At 45.2% G+C, this 18,674-nt stretch overlaps 1 protein-coding gene across 4 annotated transcripts in view; it reads right to left on the bottom strand.

Annotated features, from left to right (window-relative positions):
• Positions 1-18,674, bottom strand: part of LOC119178056 (uncharacterized) — a 697,593-nt gene that overhangs the window by 351,393 nt on the left and 327,526 nt on the right. For all 4 annotated transcript variants that reach the window (XM_075887501.1, XM_075887516.1, XM_075887508.1 and 1 more), the window contains 2 exons: positions 10,080-10,238; positions 3,722-3,927 (listed from right to left, as the gene is read on the bottom strand). In XM_075887501.1, the coding sequence (XP_075743616.1) occupies positions 3,722-3,927; positions 10,080-10,238 (365 nt within the window). The remainder of the gene's footprint in view (positions 1-3,721; positions 3,928-10,079; positions 10,239-18,674) is intronic.

The raw sequence follows: 18,674 nt of genomic DNA, 5'->3' as shown, positions 1-18,674 counted from the left end.
CGTCTGCTTCTTCGTCGTGACGGGCACGGACATGCACCATTTTGTCATGGTGCTGTCGACTGCCTGCCGCAGTAAAAAAATTCCTCGCCGCACTAATTTGTAAAGCGGGTGTGGCGCTCGTTCATTCGCTGTGAACTTCAGAAAGAGCCCCACTATACTCAAGACAGAGAGGATAGCAAACTCGCGGCATTCAACGGCGGTCGCCGAGTCACTGGTGTAGGCCTAATTTACGTACGAGCCCGTCGGTTGTCGACAACGTCGATGAAAGCTGCAGTGTTTTGGAGCCTCAACAGTTACAGGACGGCAAGTAAAAAAGCAGAAGTGAAGCTACAAGAGATAGCAATCTTTGCAACAATAGAACGAAAGCGCAGTTTTATCACTAAACGCGCCGATGCCACGGGTTCCTCCCGTCCAACGTGAACTGCGTGACGGTGATTTTCTGTTGTTTGACGACGTGCGGCCAACAACAAAAAATCAATTCGTTTACGGTAAATGAGCTCGCCGCCCGCACAATGGAGGCTACTGGCAACAGGTAGAGTGCTAGTAACGACGCGTCCGCAACGATGAGCATATTGCACCGCGGCCTCCATTCGAAAATGAAACTAACACCTCGCAGCTCATGGAGCCTTGAAATTGATGAGCTAGTGCACGAGTTCGGTCTGCGACATCAACAACTCAATCTGGACAAGCTGGAATACCGCTTTTTTATACGACGGACCGTGGATTACGCAAGCACATTCGTCGCACATGGGCATGACCGAACTGAGAAGCGGCCTAGTCGGCAGATGAGCACACGGCGACCAGATCAGCTCGCAAGTGTGCTCTCAAAACATGCAGCGGGCATTGAAAAAACGCCGTTTAGGTGACACAAATTAGAAGGACTACATGCCTGGTGATTACTGAGAAAGCTGAATTTGCAAATCATTGAAAATAAACAGCTTTTCCATGCTACTGTCTGCCCAAAATGAACTTGTGTTTTTGCATGATTTCACCGGATTCAAAATTTCCTGCAGTTGCAAACTTGTCTAAAAGATATCTCTGCCTCCAGAGCAGCTAGGACTGCAATTTTTGTTGTGACATGTAGCTGCATCTTTAGTTTACACAATGGTAGGTTGAAATTTTCTATTGAGATCTTCAAAAATTCAAAAAATTATTTTTTTGCCAGAAATTGGAGCATAAAGTGGGTGTGTCTGCAACACTGAAATGCAAGGTGCGATAAACCTTGGTAAAATTATCAATTCAAAAAAGCCCTCCTACCATTGTGTAGCCTATGTTCATTATTACACAGGCATGTGCCAATAGTAGCTCAGCAATACAAATTTCTTGTGTTAATATACCAGCAAACAATAGGTAATTATTTTGGTATATCTCAAAAACTAATTGGTTTAAATGAACAGTAACTACATTTTTGAAATCAGCATCAAAACCTCAATCACATTGTGAATTTTCTTCATAAACACTAGAAAATATCTGGCATTTTGTCTCAAGTACAGTGTCCCCCCTTAAAGTACCTGCCTCTGCTACGTCTTTGACCTCACTTAAACAAACGCTTTTAGGAGTTGTTTGGCGTCACAGTAATGTCCGAGAGGCGGCTTTGCCTTAATGCATAAATGCTATAAAGTGGAGCACATAAAGAAAAACTGAAGGGGTCGGTGTCACTGCGCAGTTACGTGATGTCTTACGGATAAGCACCAAGAATGCTCGGAGGCGTGACGGCAGAAATGCAGCAAACAGCCAAGTAAGACTTCATTACTTTATGATAAGCATTTTCAGCTAACTGCGTGCTACTGCACATGGCGCAGCCATCGACGTACTACACGCTTTTAATCACTCACACGCACCGCCATCCAAACTGCCATTCTTTGCGAATCGGCCAAGTGTGCCACAATGACGTGGTGCCTGCACGAACGAAAGCAGCTCACCAGTGACACACCCGTGGGCGATCAGGAACCGAGTGGGCACCAAGAACACATTTTTATGACAAACACGTGCGTGCAAAAATGCCCCGGTAGGAACGCTGTCAGCTGCGTTCGCGATGTGCTGCACACAACTAATGCCACATGAGACCGTCCTCATTTCCAGAGGCTCGATGCGATAAATCTGCAACTTATTCAGCGCTTTGCAGTAATTGGTGGCACTCACCACGCAATGCATATTTGCAAATGGACGTCAGCAGGTCATGAATGTATGTATGACAGCATGGGCCTGCATGGAAATGCCTGATAAGTGCACTCTGGGAAGCATTGCAGGTATTTCAGAAAGGGCTGTGGCAATTTGATTACTTGAGTGGAATAGAAGGCATGGATATTTTTTGCACATTTCCCAGTCCCTATAAAATTTGTAAAACCAGGCATTAACGGCATCCTGAGAATAACATTTGGCCCAGTTTGTCTTGGCTTGGCTCTGGTTGCATTTTAGGCAGATGCACCACGATGTCATTATCAACGGAAGAACCTCAAGTATTTTCCTCTCTCAAAGTCGGAGCACGCCTTTTAGTGCATGTTGGGCACAATCGGCACAGCGGTAGCAATACTGTATATTTAACTTAGATAGAGTTGAATCATAGCTGTGGCAAAATAGCGAGATGTTATTTTATCATGTACAGTATCCTCGTATGCACAAACAGGTTACTGCAATGATGATGTCGACAACTTACAACACTTCGTGCAACAAGTTAGAACAAGTTGGCTTGCATATGATGTTTTTCAGGTGGAAATGATTAAATAGGAAGCTCATTCGTGATAACACCGCTGCGAGGTTTTTACACCAACATACAATTGATGATGATTTTACAATAACAATTTTGTGATTTCCTGGTTCCTTTGGACCACGCTAGATGGCGCCACAAATCCAGCCTGCCGGGAACTTACATGTTTATGGCTTCGATGTTCTAGGCCATCCTAGCTATGCTAATCCGGTTGAAACAATGTACTGCACACTCAAACCTTGTTATCAGAAACCCAAATATAACGAAATATTGGTGATATCAAAGTAAATGATAAATAGTTTTGCCATAGATAGAGTGTTTGGAATAACTTTTATAACAAATTTTCAGATATAAAAAACTTATTTTCATGTGAGATGCAACTTTGTTATAAAGAGGCTTGAGTTAATCACTATCGGCGCTCGCACTTCGGCTTACTTTGACTTGACGGCTGCAGCCTCCGCACTGCGGATATCGCAAGTTTCTACGAACGAAGGTATATTTGCGAGATAGAGCCACAAAGGCAAAGCCTATCCAGCGGGTAGTTAACTTGCGTAAAGGTTTGCTTTGCGTAAAGACCCGCGCATGTGCAAATTTTATCCGGTGTCCGGTAGCCGGTAATGTAAAGTATATGTACAACCTAAAATTTCAGATTTTTTATTGATACGAATACAAGAATGTGACATGTGTTTAGTATACAAAAGGAGGTCCCAAAGTCAAAGACTGTATCAGGACCTCCTGTTAAGGGCAAATTGTGGTAAAACAGTGTTAAATCTCTTATTATGACCATATTTCTGTTCACTTTCCTATGTTACCTATTAAAACTGCGTCCATATAAGGAGAACATCCTTAAAAGCCTCCTATTTTTACAACGAATCGTTCTGACATGGTTGTGGAAAAAACATGGCACATCTGAAGCAGATAATTTTTTTATCTTCAAGAAGAAGTTAGAAGAGGCATTCTAAACATTTGCTCAATGCTTGTGCGCTTTGAGGGTGGATATAAATGTGAGCTAACCTGAGCCTGGGCTGCACATGCAGACTGGGAGAACGGGCAAACAGTGACTGCCACAGGTGGACAGCACGGTCATGCACCTGGCCCCGTGAATATCCCAGGGCCACCTCGAGCAGAGGAGTCAGGGCACACAGGAGGGAGTCATCCCTCGGACACGACGTGCACTGGGAGGACAGGGCTGAACACAGGGATGCCCACACTGGCTCCACCTGCAGGGCACAGTTTTTCTTTTTTGTTATTTTTTTCCTTGGCACCGCCACAACATAAGCCCGGACATAAGATACCTATAAGACATCAATACTTCTATGCTATTCCAGAAATTCTCAACCTGAGGAGTGTTACAATGCCTTTGGTAAAACAAGCTAATATATACATGCACACATACATGCAAATGAAAACATATTGCATAGCCAAGCAAAATGCTATGCATCGAAAATTAAGCTTGCCTGTGTGACAAATTATAAAAAATGCATTCTATGACATGGGCTGCGATTGCATGTATCAACGACACATGAAATGTTCTTCCTTAACCCTTCGAGGGATAATTGGACGAATGTATCCCACATTTTCTTATTCAGTAAAAGCTCTTTCTCGTCCCTTTGTGTTGCCATCAGCTCGATGCTTTTCCACTACAGCGTATCAGAAGCATTTAAAAACAGTGTGTGTGTGTGCGTGTGTCGAGAAACAATGGATGAACGTGCGAAAACCCTCTTGCCGAAACGTGGGAAGTAATAAACATTTTTGCACGTTCGTCCATCATTTCTCAACGCATACAAAGCACTGAATCCACAAAAAAATTCGTATATATATATATATATATATATATATATATATATATATATATATATATATATATATATATATATATATATACACACACACAGCACATTTTCTATGCATGGTATCGGTGATACATTCAGTTTAAATTCGCTTTGAGCTCTTCAACGTTTTTTAAATGTGGTGTCACATTGTGTGCAAGATAGCTGAAGTAGTAGAGGTTCGAGGCTGAGGCTAGCCGAAGAATCTTTCAGGGAAGAGGCGGAGACCAACAGAAACCATCTTTACTGGTCGCAGCACGGGCCGCAACTGCCCGCTGCCAGCGGCTGCTGTGTGCCATGAGCATACCCACGATTCAAGTCTTCGTCCTTTATCTTTAACTGGCACGCTCACTGTCTCCGTTCCCATACTCCTCCTCCCGTATGGTGAAAGTGGTAGCTGCTAGCCTTGGCCACGACGGACCGCACCTGGCACACACGACCAGTTGCCGGAACAGTCGATCAACGCAGAGAGGCCAACTTCGCCGCTGCCCGAGGACGGGGGCACACCAGACTTGCTCAAGTTGACGACCATGGTCGTCTGTGAAAGCATGGCATAACAGCGTTGCTCCTGATGCAGCGCCAGTCCCGGCCAGCCATAAGCCGTTGTAATCTGTCATTTCCGTTGTAGCTTTCTGGACTAGTCACGTATCGATCGTGGCCACTCCTCCAAGCGGTAGTTGTGGAAGGCTGGTAACCTTGACAACCATGGAGTCATGACTTCCCTGCTGAAGCACACACTGCATACGCCTCTGGTTCTCATTTCTCCATCCTTACTGATGTGAATACCTGACTTCCCTTTAAATTCTCTCTCGACGCAGCTTTGTTCCTCCAGGACAGCCACGTGGCACGCCAGGCCAGTCGCGCTGATGCAGTTGCTCGCGTTGGCTGCAGCTTCCTCCAACTGCTCCACCTTTTCTCTCAACCTCTCCATGGATTCCTGCAGCTGCGTCACCTCTTCTCTCAGTCCACATTGTTTTTTGTTCGCTTGCTGTTTCCTTGCTTCAAGTTCCACCATCAGTCACTTGTTCTCCATAGCTACCGAGGCCATCTCCTGCTTCAGCTTTACGAACTCGTCTTGCATGATCTCACAGCCTCACTTTTCTTAAGACCAAGCTTCAATGTTTTCTCGGAGTGCGACAAGAGACTGAGCTGCCGCCTCTCTACTTCGAGCACCTTCGCGGACAAAGTCTTCTGGCCAGCCCTGAACCCTTGGGTCCGCTCCTGGTTTTCTTTGTCCTCTGCTTCCTTCATGCTATGTTCCAAAATCAGTGCCTGCTTGACTGGCCTCTCGATCCCGGTAGTGCTGGGCCTGGACGAGCTGAACACGGCGGTCTGCTGCCTGCATTCGTAGCTCGTCCAGCTGTGAGTCTTTGGGTATGCGCTTCCGTTGGAACTCTCCTTCGTGGCTGCGCCGCATGTTTTGACAGTTTGGTGTCCCTCTCCAGCAACTGCCCTTCGAACTTACCACAGTTCTGCTGCTGCTGATCCTTGACAAGCTTTTGTGAATCCTCAAACAGGCCTTACATGCAACTGCACTACTGCCAGTCCTCAGCCAACTTTTTCTCTAGAATACGGACCTTGTCCTCCAGTTCAGAAATGTGGTGGTAACCACATTTCTGAACCACATAACCTGGTAACCACATAACCATCACATGCATTACATGGTTTCTGATAACCACATAACCATCACATGCATCAACCAAGCTTCCCAACTTGGGTTCCAACTGACTGATGCAGGTATTATGCCCCAGTGTGTCTTGCTTCAGAGGATCCAGTTCGGCATCATGGGCAGCCTTGTCCCTCTCAAAGTCACGAGTGTGAACCACCTCGGCACCAGACTCTGATTCATCTGGTGCTATTCTCGTGCCCCTGCGTTCCGTTACTCTCGATTTCTTCCTCTTATTCCCCTTCTTCCTCTTTTTTTTTTCTTGTCTGCTGCTTCATCATCTAAGACTTGGTGACCACATTTATGATCGCTGCCCTTATTCGCTCTGCAGGGCCATCTCACGTCGCGTCAAGGTCCAACATGGCATCAGCAATCGCTCCAACGTTGGCGACATCATATGAACCCTGTCGACAACAATGCATCCCTGCTGCACCTCCATGGAGCTCACCTCCTTTCTCTGCAACTGTGGGTACGGCTGGAGAAGATGGCTCGGCAATATGCTAAAGCAAAGCGAGCAAGTTCCTAGAGAGAAGGAAAAGAGCGACCCAACAGATGCAGCTGGAAACGAGGGTGGCATCACTGCATTACGTGCGAGACCTTAACGGCCTCAGGTGCAGTGGGGTCCACCCGACAGAAGAGCTTCAGCATGGCCCGAACATAATCTGGCAAACACTCCTCTAGGTGTTGCATCCAGGTATCAAGCTCACGATGGATACGGCAGTCGTAGGCAACAGGCAGGAACTTTTCTTGGAGTGCAACGACGAACTGGTTCCAGGACTGGAAGGGAGGTTGAAGACGCCACCATCGTTCTGTGGCACAGCGCAGGGCAAATGGGAAGACCCGCCTAACTACGTCGGACTTCAGAAAGCTACTAACAGTCGAAAAAGTCATCAATGAAGTCGAGGACCGATTCCCTCGCGTCTTCGCCGGCAAAGGTAGGGATGGTCAGCGCCGTCATCAGGGCCATGGTCGTGGACTTCCAGGTACCTCGATGTCCGTGGCCCAACGGCGCTGTCCTTCCTGTTAGGCGCCAAATGCAGGGGTTCGAGGCTGAGGCTAGCCCAAGAACCCGTCAAAAAGAAGTGGAGACCGACAGAAATCATATTTACTGCTAAAAACACGGGTTGCGATTGCCCGCTGCCAGCGGCTGCCGCGTGCCGCGAGTGCACCCGCGATCCTCGTCTTCCTCTTTTATCTACAATCGGCGCGCTCGCGGTCGCGGCTCCCATAAGTTTGAGATTTATGGTATTTTTCTCCTTTCCTGGATCTTTAAAAAAGTAATTTTCTTTCGTAGTTGGAGTAGTATATCGGCAGAAAATCATGTTGTAAGTGCACTTGACGAAAGATGAAGCAATTCCTTATTTAGCCTAACTACACAACATGGACGAACAACTGTTTTTTTTTTTTCAAATTAGAAGGGCGTTGTTGTGTTACAAAACAGCACTTTGTTACAGAGAAGGCCCTCAAGTTCTTGTTTATTCTTTTCTTTTTTACCAGAAGTAGGGTGGCTAGAATGGGGAGGTGCAATGAGCGCGGCACTTTTTGCTTGCCGGAGAAGGCCCTTCGACGCGATGATGCCGCTAGAGGCGCTGATGGTAGCGGCATGGGTAGTGAGCGGCGCACTTTGCAGAGTTTTCCTCGGGTGTGCTGCTTTTTTTTTTTTTTTTTCCAGAGGCGGTAGCTGCTTTACAAGTATTTGGTCAATCGGTGATTGCGCTGGGTTACTCTGAAATGCCTGAAGGCGTCAACGACAAAAAAAAAAAGTGATCCAGCGACGCTGCATTACGCTTGTCTGCAAAACTTAATGCTTCAGTTCAGCCTCTTGAAGAGTCCCAAGGGTGGCAACGTGGATCACTTAGTGAAAGAGTCGCTCTGTCTGTATAAAAAAATGTTGCATGCGATGGAATAAAATGAGGAAGACTACTACGAAAGACTTCCATCTGATGAACTAGCAGTGTCTGTCGCCCATGAATCGTATGCCGCTGAGCGGCGGATGGTCACCCTGTATATTATGTGGCATGCTATGATGCGAGAAATCTGGTACTTCGTAATAAGGGTACCTTATGCATACACCTAAGACAACTAGAAGGCAAGAGCCATGTTTATTTTAATGCGATAGCAATCACAAGGACATTCTCAACCGGTCTTTGCCATTGCCAAGGGCATAGATAAAATTTTTTTAATATTTCTCTGAGGGAGGAGTGGCCCTTGATTTGAGGGGGGTGGGGGGGCACGTTCCGGATGTGAGACAAGCGCATCATGATGAGCGAGGCGCCAAGTGCGGGTCATTTTTTTTTTTCTTGAGTTTTGATATACTAGATATGTATACATATACGGTGAGTGACGACGGCCATGGCAAAAAGAAACAGCTGAGACTGTCCATTTATTTGCTTTGCTATCACAATAAAAGAGCCCCCCTACCTCCCTTGCACGGAGTGCAGATGCGATAGCATCACTCGTGTGCCTGGTTTGCCATCCATTGTTACTAAAGCAGAGAGGAACGTGCCACCCATCTTCAAAAAGCAGGAAGGAACTAGGAACGCAAGGGGAGAAGGGGGTGTTCTGATAAACATTATGTGTGATCATTGGCACTCGCGCTAATTCGGCAGGCATTAAAGACAGCTTGCACTTTCAGTGCGAACAGACTGTTTGTATCGCACCTAAGCTAAACTAACAAATATGTTTTGGACACGACGTTTCATAACTCAAATGAACGCCGACTAAAGAGACAGTGATCACTCCAATCGCCGAAGCGGTTTTTGCACTGTCAGTTATCTAAATGCGAAGCAGACGTTTACGTAGCACAGTAAATTTACGAGCATGTCTCATTCGGCCTCGAGATAGTGCGTTCACGAATACGCCCTTTAAGTGACGCAGCTTTCGCCCCCTTCCCGTCCCACCAAATAAGAAAAAAGAAGCAATGAATGCAATGACGTGATGTTTAATTTTTTTAATCGTCAGCTGAAGCGAGTGGCCGACTTGTAACAAAACGTAGCCGTTTCACCGCGGGCCTTCAGACTCCAGAGCCGCTAGCGATAGCCTCTCTATTAAAAGCCGCGCGTATTAAAACTGGATTCCGACTGCTCTAACCAGGAAACCTGTTTTTATAATGAGATGACATTTAAAAAGCATGTGAAAATTTTTAACACAGACCCTAGCAATCTCGAGTTCAAAATGGCAGGGTATTTTAGGAGCTTTTACCGCAACAGCAATTACAAATGCAGATGTGCTGGTGGAAGGAATTATGAAAATGAACTTCTGAATGAAGATCCATAAATGAAGCATATTAAAAGAAAAGTGTCACGGGTTTCCACCGTGCACGTGTTCTTTTCTAGACGCGAAGCGAGAGAAATTAGACCGTGATATCGAGAAGTCCACCAACGAATGATCGCCACAGTTTTACGCATTGATTAGACAAGACATCACGAGCCCCTGCGGAGAGCGCAATTCACGGTTAAGCAGACTTGCACAACAGAAGTTGTGTTGGCATCAAACATAGCATTGTGGATTACTTAAAACGCACCCGTGACCACTGTTAATTCAGCAGAATTCTAGAAACGTGACTGTGACTTTGGTGGCCCTGAGAACAAGATGCACATGCTTTGACATGCCAACGTGGCTATTATGGCTGGTGATAGACACTCCCAAATCTGACTTTCGTGCAGTTTGGCACAATTTTTAATTATGTTATCAGGATGGCGCAGTAAATCTGATCTGGCGCAGTTGGCACAGGAGTGGGATCACTGCATTCTTTTTAAACTTTTGGTCAAGGACTCGTTGAGCCAGTAATAACGCTGTTGTGTGTCTCCTCTCTGCAAATGCAACAAGCATTTTGCCCCAGTCAACAGCTACCGTACAGCACAGGGAAGACACTTGCCTTTGAGGTGTAGCCACTGCCTCTGACAAGAAGCTTGGACAATGCTGGCCCCAGTAGCGTCACAACTTCGACCAGGGCTGGCATGCTGTGGAGTGAAGAGAGCAAGCCTTGCATTGGCCGGACCAGCTTCCCAACAATGCTGGCCACTGACTGGCGGGACTGCATCAAACAGAGCGAGACAAATTATGCAGGGCAAGTGGCACTGCTGTTTTTCCTTTTCAGAGCCACAATCAACAAGGGCCCCGAGTAGCTGCGAAGAGTGGTATGAGCAAGAAATTGTGAGATACTGTATTTACTCGTAAATTTTGCACACTTTTTTTTCACGATTTTGGGGCCCCGAGAACAGGTGCGCAAATCACGTGGGGATTTTGCGAGAGTATACGAAATATTGTGTCACAATCCTTACATGCGCAGTATATATATTTAAAAAAGAAAGTGAATCGGAGTGTAAACAAAGTATACTCGTTATTTTAAAAGAATGAGCACGTGCTTTAACCAGTCAGATCCAGTCAGGCGCGGTATAGTGGGAATCATTGATCGCAAGTCCGATTGCGAATCATCATCGCTGCCGCTGTCACCGCCTCCCAAATCAAATCCTCTTGTGTTCTGTCAAGCGCGTTCGAACGCCCCATTTTCATGAAGCTCTTTTAGACAATGCTGGGAGAAACTAGGCCCAGCACAGTGAAACAGAAGACCTAAGCATACGCACATAATTGAAAAGACCTTCATTAATAGCAGGAAACTTGCATTAGCAAGCGCGCACATCTGCTTTTTGGCGTACCCATCGCCCCGACCGTCACAAGTTGAAGTACTTGATCTTGAAGTGTTTGGTGGCAGCGCGATTTCCGGTTTCTTTTTCATCGCAAAGGAACAGTAAAAACACGTCGGCCGGATGGCGAAACCTAAACTTCCGAAATCGACCAAGCGTGCGATGCAGCACGGACGCAGAGAACAAGGTGAATAGTTCACGTGACAGGCCATTGTACGCCCCCAATGCTGAAAATATCCGTGCCGAGACGCGAGCATGCATTCTCGCAGTGGTAGAGATAAGGAGAAGCAAACACTTGAGCAGTTCTGGTGACTCGTTCCGGTACGATATTCTAAGTTCAGGCGAAGTTCTCGAAAGAAGGGACTTAGCACGTGCAGCCCGTTTGATTGCGCTTGTCTGCTAAGCAAGGCATGCGCCCGTCTGAAGCATCGAAAAGTCCAAAGCCACTTTGTGCGCGAGCCGGCGAGCTGGCTTGGGCGGGTCGGGGAATGCAAAATATGCGAGCAAATGTTTATTTTTAGCAAAGCAGGCAAAATATTAGGGGTGCGCAAATTATGCGAGTAAGTATGGCACAACTTGGCACGCTACAGTACATTTATGCCACCTTCCATTCCATGAAAAAACAAAGGCTACAGGTACATCACTAGCACAACCTTATTTTTCGATGCCCTTCATAATGAAGACATGGACGTCAAGAGTGATAACATTGTTCAATGCATTGTGGATGCCATCGAACAATCCACGGGCTGCTGTTCACGCCGAAATTATGAGCATGCCATATGTCATTGGATGAATAGAAATACACTTGGGGTTCTGAAGCTGAAGGATTCTTACTACGATAAATGAAAAAACAACAGGAGCAATGAATACTACTGCCATTATTTTAAATTGTAAAAAAATAGGTCAGTAGCAATGATAAGAAAATGTAAAAAAAAACTTTGCTACACCAACTTAGTTAGAAAATAACAGTAACACGACAAATACATGGCAAATTATTAAAGACATCATTGGCGTGGGTATCAAAGAACACATTACACCGGATAGCCCGACATGTGAAATGGCCAACAACTTTAAAAAATACTTAACAAATGTTGGTCTCGGCCTTACGGGTAGTATTGATGGCTAGTAATTCCTACCTGTGTGTTGTGACAGAGAACGATAACCAACAAGTTAAGAAGTAGCCAGAGAACAAGGCAGCTGGCCATGGCGCCATATAATCAATAATTTTAAAGAAAAATATTGATGCCTTGTATGGTCCGTTGTGTCACATACTTGATCATGCATTTTCTTCTAAAACTTACCCCTACATACTTAAGACTGCCAAGGTGATTCCAGTTTACAAATTTGGTGATCGTAACCTTCCGGACAGCTACAGACTAACGTCTGTCCTGAATAGCATTAACACTACGCTTGAAAAATCAATTTTGTCCCAACTAAGGCGCTTTCTGTGATCAGAATGTACTTTGTCTCCAGCAACATGGTTTTTTTGCTAACAGGTTCACATGAAAACAACACAGTAATGGCAGTATTTTTACACTTAAGGCAAGCATTTGATGCTATTAGTCACTCCATTTTATTGGACAAAATGCATTCCAATGAAATTGCAAATAACTCACTTGATTTCAGTTTCCAGCAATTTTGGTTTTGCTTGCATGGTTATAACAGACACAGGGTTGCGTCTAGTGTCACTAGTCGCTCCTATGACGCCGTCGTCATGCGCGCATGTGTGCACACCAGGAGTGCTAAACTCATGCGGTTGTCAAAACTCTCTTGTTACCTCACCTGAATTGAGTGAGGACGAGCTTAGAGTTCAAAGATTACAGCACTTCAGCTTCAAGTTTTACGACGATGATGTTTTGCATCAGGCTGAGACATCGGCAGCAATTCATGGATTTGTTTTGTTTATATCCCCTAGTTGTCTACTCCTTTACAAGTGCGTATAGCTTCCTTCTGACCTTTGTGCACAATCTGATAGCTATTCTGGTTACGTGCATAGTCCACACTTTGCTGGAGCGCGGCATGCTGGCGCTGGCTGCAGAGCTTCTCCTAACTGCAACAGGGGTGGAGTGGAAGGGGGCTTCAGTCTTTTGGAGCAGCCTTGGGAGCAGGAATAGCACGGTTTTGGAGCAGTTTTGGAGCAGTAGAAGGGGCATTTTGGAGCAGCTCTTTAGCACCAAGGGCCGTGTTTTGGAGCATCAAAATTTAGTTTTGGAGTCACACATCACTGTTAATTACCATCTTTGTTTTCTCTTTGCTTTTTCATCAATAGGAAAAATTTCATGGTTTTTACTAAGCATTAAAAGCTGATAAAGTGACCAGAACTACCTCAAATCGATATATATATATGTTGCAAGCGCTGACTGTGTAGTTCAACATCTTCACCTGCGCATACAAATAATAGTGATCATCATCATCGTAGTCTCTCGCCATGTGTTCGGTTGCTGGCTCTCGCGCCTGTGTTGGAAAATACAATGGTCGTTCCTTCATACCTGACGTCGTTTCACAAGTGGTGGAGCGTGCTGTGATGCCCATGTCCTCATGCTCTAACGGTCAACCCCGGAGCTCTAGTTTGGTCGACAGCTGTGCTTGCCAACAGTGATGGCGCAAAACGACGCACCACCCCCTGCCGCCTTTGTCGCACCCGCTCAACCTGCTGGGCCGCACCACACCGTGAGTACCTCGCAGCGAGACCCTCCAGTGTTTTCTAGCTTTCGCGGTGAGGACATAGAAGAATGGCTGGACAGTTAAGACCACACCAGTGCTTACGATTACTGGGATTAGGCACACAAGCTGCGCTATGTTCCCTTCTATCTCAAGGAGGTCGCTAAGGCGTGGTATTATAACCACGAAGGCGACTTTCCTGATTGGTTAGCATTCACGGAGCAGCTGCGTCAGATAATCGGATCTTCTGCAATATGCTCTGAGGTAGCGAAACATAAGCTTGCTACCCGCATACAGGGTCCCGACGAATCGTACACATCGTACACTGAAGACGTTCGGGCCCTCATAACTCGCTTACTTCATAACTCACATCATAACTTGCTCACTTCGTCTCCAAGTTTTAGAAGCCTTTCATGATGACCCAACGGCTGGCCATTTGGGTTTTCATAAAACCTACGATCGCATTAAGACTAGCTGCTTCTGGCCTGGCCTCTCCACTAGTGCTTCCAAGTTTGTCACTTCCTGTTCGTCATGTCAGCACCAAAAACGTCGACATCTCTTCCCGCCGGCCCTCTACAACCTCTCTTCTGCCCGTCCACTCCTTTCGAGTTAATCGGTATAGACTTATACGAACCACTTCCACTGGTCACCGCTGGATTGTTACTGCCGTAGACCATCTTACTCACTACGCTGAGACAGCATCTCTTCCTTTTGGTGCTGCCTCGGAAGTGGTCGACTTAGTTCTGCGTGCTGTTATCTTGCGCTACGGCGCCCCTCATGTTCTCCTGAGTGACGGGAGCCAAATATTTCTTTCTCATGTGCTCGCTGAAGTCCTACAGGCCTCTGACACCGTCCATAAGACCACCTCGGTGTATCATCCGCAAACAAATGGTCTGACTGAGCGTTTTCATAGAACTTTGTCAGACATGATCTCTATGTATGTCCAACTCGATCCCAAGAACTAAGACACAATACTACTTTTCGTCACATTTGCCCATTACACTGCCATTGAAAACACTACAAGTTACAGCCAATTTTTTATTGTGTATGGGTGGGCACCATCTTTTATTCGAGACACTAGCTTCTTGTCCACGCCCTCTGTCCCATCTCCGTCCCTTCCAGAAGAGTTTGCTGCCCATGTCAACCACCACCGCACAATCGCCTGCGCCAACACCTCTACCATTCAGGCCCAGCGAAAAGTTCGTTGTGATACGACACGTTGAGTTGTGTCATTCTACCCAGGCGACAAAGTGCTCCTCTGGACACCTGTTTGCACACCTGACCTCTGTGAAAAATTCGTTCACAGATACCTGGGTCCTTACACCATGCTTGAACGAACATCAGCCATGAAATATCACGCCCTTCCAGTTACTTCGGCTTCTGATCACCGTTGTCGCGGGATTGAGATCGTCCATTTGTTCCGCCTGAAGCCTTATATCCGGCGCTCGTATCCTTACTAAATGGCCGTCTTGCTGACCGCTTTTATGTAGGGGGGAAATAGTGTGAGCGCTGACTGTGCAGTTCATCATCTTCACCTGCGCATACAAATCATCGTGATCATCATCATCGTAATCTCTCGCCACATGTTCGGTGGCTGCCTCTCGCGCCCGAGTTGGAAAATACAACGGTCGCTCCTTCGTACCTGACGTCCTCTCACAAGATATATATGTTATAAACCTTACAATATCAAAACTGAAAGCCCAGCTACTCAAAGAAAAAATATAAACGGCGCTCTCAACAGCTACTCAGACGAATAAAAAATTTCATGTTAAAATGCTGCAATGTTCAAAATATGGTTCAAATGTGGGCTCTTGACAGGTTTTCGCAGTCAACGCCATGTTCCACCAAAATTAAAAGTTGCTAATATTCCCTATCCATCATACGTTCTACCCACGCGCAAAATTGCGCACGCTGGAGAGGTGAGCGCTGCAGTTGATCTTTGTCCCTCAGAAGGCACACGCGATAACATCCCACCGCTTGTTACACCTGTCGTCCATTGCTCAAGCAGAGATGAAGCACGCCGCCTGTCTTGAACGAGCATAAAAAAATATGCAGGGGAAAGGGGGAGAGGGCAAGAAACGGGTCGCTGGAGCAGCAGCAGTGAACTTCGATTCTTAGAGCTAGAGCATCACCGCACGACTCGTAAACAGTTCAACGTGGTGCCCTCTTAACGGAAAGAGATTGTGCGATAAGAGCATCTCTTCCTGGAGCAGCCGTACGTCTTTTCTTACACCAGCATTTTGTAGAAGCAGCAGCCGCTCTTTTCATGAGTGAACCTTCATTGGGTGAACCGATGCCCGAACCTATGCCAATCGATAATCTGCCAAGCAGAAAAGTGTGTCTGCATTTACACATGTGTCATCGAAGATTTTTGCGTTATCGCTAGCGGCTGCTGAAGTTCCAGAACCAACTCTGATGTATGTGTTGTGCGCGTAATCTCATTGGAAGGTTCTAAGATTATCTAGATTGCAGCAAGCAATACACGCAGTAGACTGATAGCAGCAAACCAGAGCGTCGGCCGCTGATAATCTGCCAAGCAGCAAAGCGCTTCGGCATTTATACATGTGCTATTGAAGGTTTCGATGTTATCGCTAGCGGCTGCGTAATTTCTAGAACAAGCTCTAATGTCCACATTGTGCACGTAATCTCATCCGAAGGTTTCAAGATTATCTGATTGTTCACAGTCATTCCAGCCCGGTTTGCGCAAGACACGCTTAATGGTGCGGTAGCAAAAATAGAAAGAAAGGAACGCGTGCATTACCATTACAACATTACAAATTTTTGATATTGCAGTCATCGCTTTGCCGGTGACACTGATTTTAATTTTCACAGTTTATATGATTTGGCAAACAGCTTCGCTGTTAAAACATATATAGAGTCGCAAAATGAGGTATGCACACTAACGCCACCTTGACAATTGCAATTAACAGATACAATTTTTATGGATTTTTCAAAAGCTTTCGACAAGGCTTCGCACAATAAATTATTATACGAATTCGAAAAAATTCTCAGGAATGATCAACTCATTAAATGGATATCGGCCTACTTGAAAAACAAAGAACAGTTTGTAGTTTTTAACAATCATTTTTCTCACAGGGTTTCCGTTTACTCTGACGTCCCCCAAGGGTCAATTGTGGGTCCCCTTCATTTATTTTCATATATTAACGACATAGTAAATGGTATACTTGTAAATATTAGGCTCTTTGCGAACGATTCCATTATCTATTCTGAAATAGAATCCTCAAAGGACCAAGTTTTGTTCAATGAGTCGTTTAACAAGGTTGTTTCCTGGTGCGAGGCTTGGCAAATGTCAATCAATTTTAAAAAAACAATGTACATGTCCATTTCTCATAAGAAAAACAAACTAAATTTTCAATACCTTACAAACAATGCCATTCTTTCCGAGGTTCAATCTTACAAGTATCTTTGGTTATGGATAACAAATAATCTTAACTGGACAAAATACATTGACATAGTACCTTCCAAGGCTAATAAGAAACTGTTCTTTTTACGAAGGACTTTGAAACTCTCCCCTCCATCTGTCCGTGTTCTTGCTTACAAATCAATAGTCCTCCCCATACCTGATTATGCTGCGGTGATCAGGGATCCGTTTACTTAAACTAACAGACATAAAGTAAAAAAAGTACAAAGAAGAATCGTTCACTTCATATATAACAGTTATGGACGAACTTCAGTAAATGAACTGTTAGTAAGAGCTAACTTACCTTCACTTTCAGAAAGAAACCGCATATCCTGATTAAAATATCTATATCAAATAATTAATGGGCATTACAAGATTAATATTGGAAAAATTATTTCATTTTCGTCAGGTTACGCCACTAGACAACGCCATGATCATACAGTAACTCCCTTTAATACCCGCAATAACTGCTTCAAATATTCTTTTCTCCCCAAAACTGCGCAGGATTGGAATAGTTGAAATAACCATCAAGTCACAACACAGTCTTTAACATGCTTTGCCGCTAATCTGGAAAAACAAAGAAAATAATTTTACTTGTGTGCTAGTTTTGTTCTCTTAAAATGAGAGTGACGTGTCATCGGTAAAATTTTGTTACGTTTGTTTACGTTGTAAAATGCAAGTAATAGTTATTTTTTTGCTTTGTGTTACATGGCTGCCTACTATGTGAAATGTGATAGGCTGTTCCATCTGATTGCATGGTGTTATATGCTAATGTTTATGTCTTTTGTACCCACCTGCTAAAATCCCTCCAGGGGATTGCAGTACCAATAAATAAATAAAATAAATAAAAAAAGAGGAATTATGGCCACCACGGGTGTCCATCTATATTGAAACACCTAGAGACTTTTATCACAAAACAAAAGTCACTGGATTTCGTGCCGACCGGTTGTGCCCTTGCGATCTGCGACGACAGCGCAGCTCTGGCCGACTGGCTCGCCCTACGCCATCTCCTGAGACCGACAAGAGCTCTCGCCGAGTGGTGCCCGTCCTAGGAGTCCTGCGACCGTGTCCATCTTTCCTATCTTCTCCTTACGTTCGTATGTGGCTGTCCCTACACCTCCCTCTCTCCTTCCACTCTATCTCTATACTTTTTAATCCTATCGTTTTATTCCCTCCTTACCGCCATCCCCGTGAGCTACTAAGGAGGTGTCTTCTTCCTGAGAGACAGTTATGAAGCTCACTTTTCTTTCCTTTTCATTTAAGAATCATCACCCCCCACCCCCCCCCCCTCCCAAGAGTATGAGTAGACTTTTGTCTCACGAAAAACTATGCAATGCTTCACCACATGACACGAGCAATGAAGCAGCAGCTCAGTTCTGATTTTCTTTGTCTATGTGAAGGGGAACATTTTGTACAACACTCATTATTTGTTACAACGTTCCTGGGTCATTAATCGTGTTGCTACCAATGCTACCTTTAATGCTACCAATGCTACCAATGCTACCTTTAAAACGGGAGCTAACAGCAGTAAATGCGTAGCTGAGGATGTTCTGTCACGTTGCAACAGCTTCCTTAATCCCATAGATTGATTGATATGTGGGGTTTAACATCCCAAAACCAACCTATGATTATGAGAGACGCCGTAGTGGAGAACTCCGGAAATTTCGACCATCTGGGGTTCTTTACCAAGCACCCAAATCTGAGCACACAGGCCTACAACATTTCTGCCTCCATCAGAAATGCA

This window comes from Rhipicephalus microplus, chromosome 1 (assembly GCF_043290135.1).
Source record: "Rhipicephalus microplus isolate Deutch F79 chromosome 1, USDA_Rmic, whole genome shotgun sequence".
Lineage (NCBI taxonomy): Eukaryota > Metazoa > Arthropoda > Arachnida > Ixodida > Ixodidae > Rhipicephalus > Rhipicephalus microplus.
This window is presented reverse-complemented; position numbering and strand designations above follow the sequence as displayed.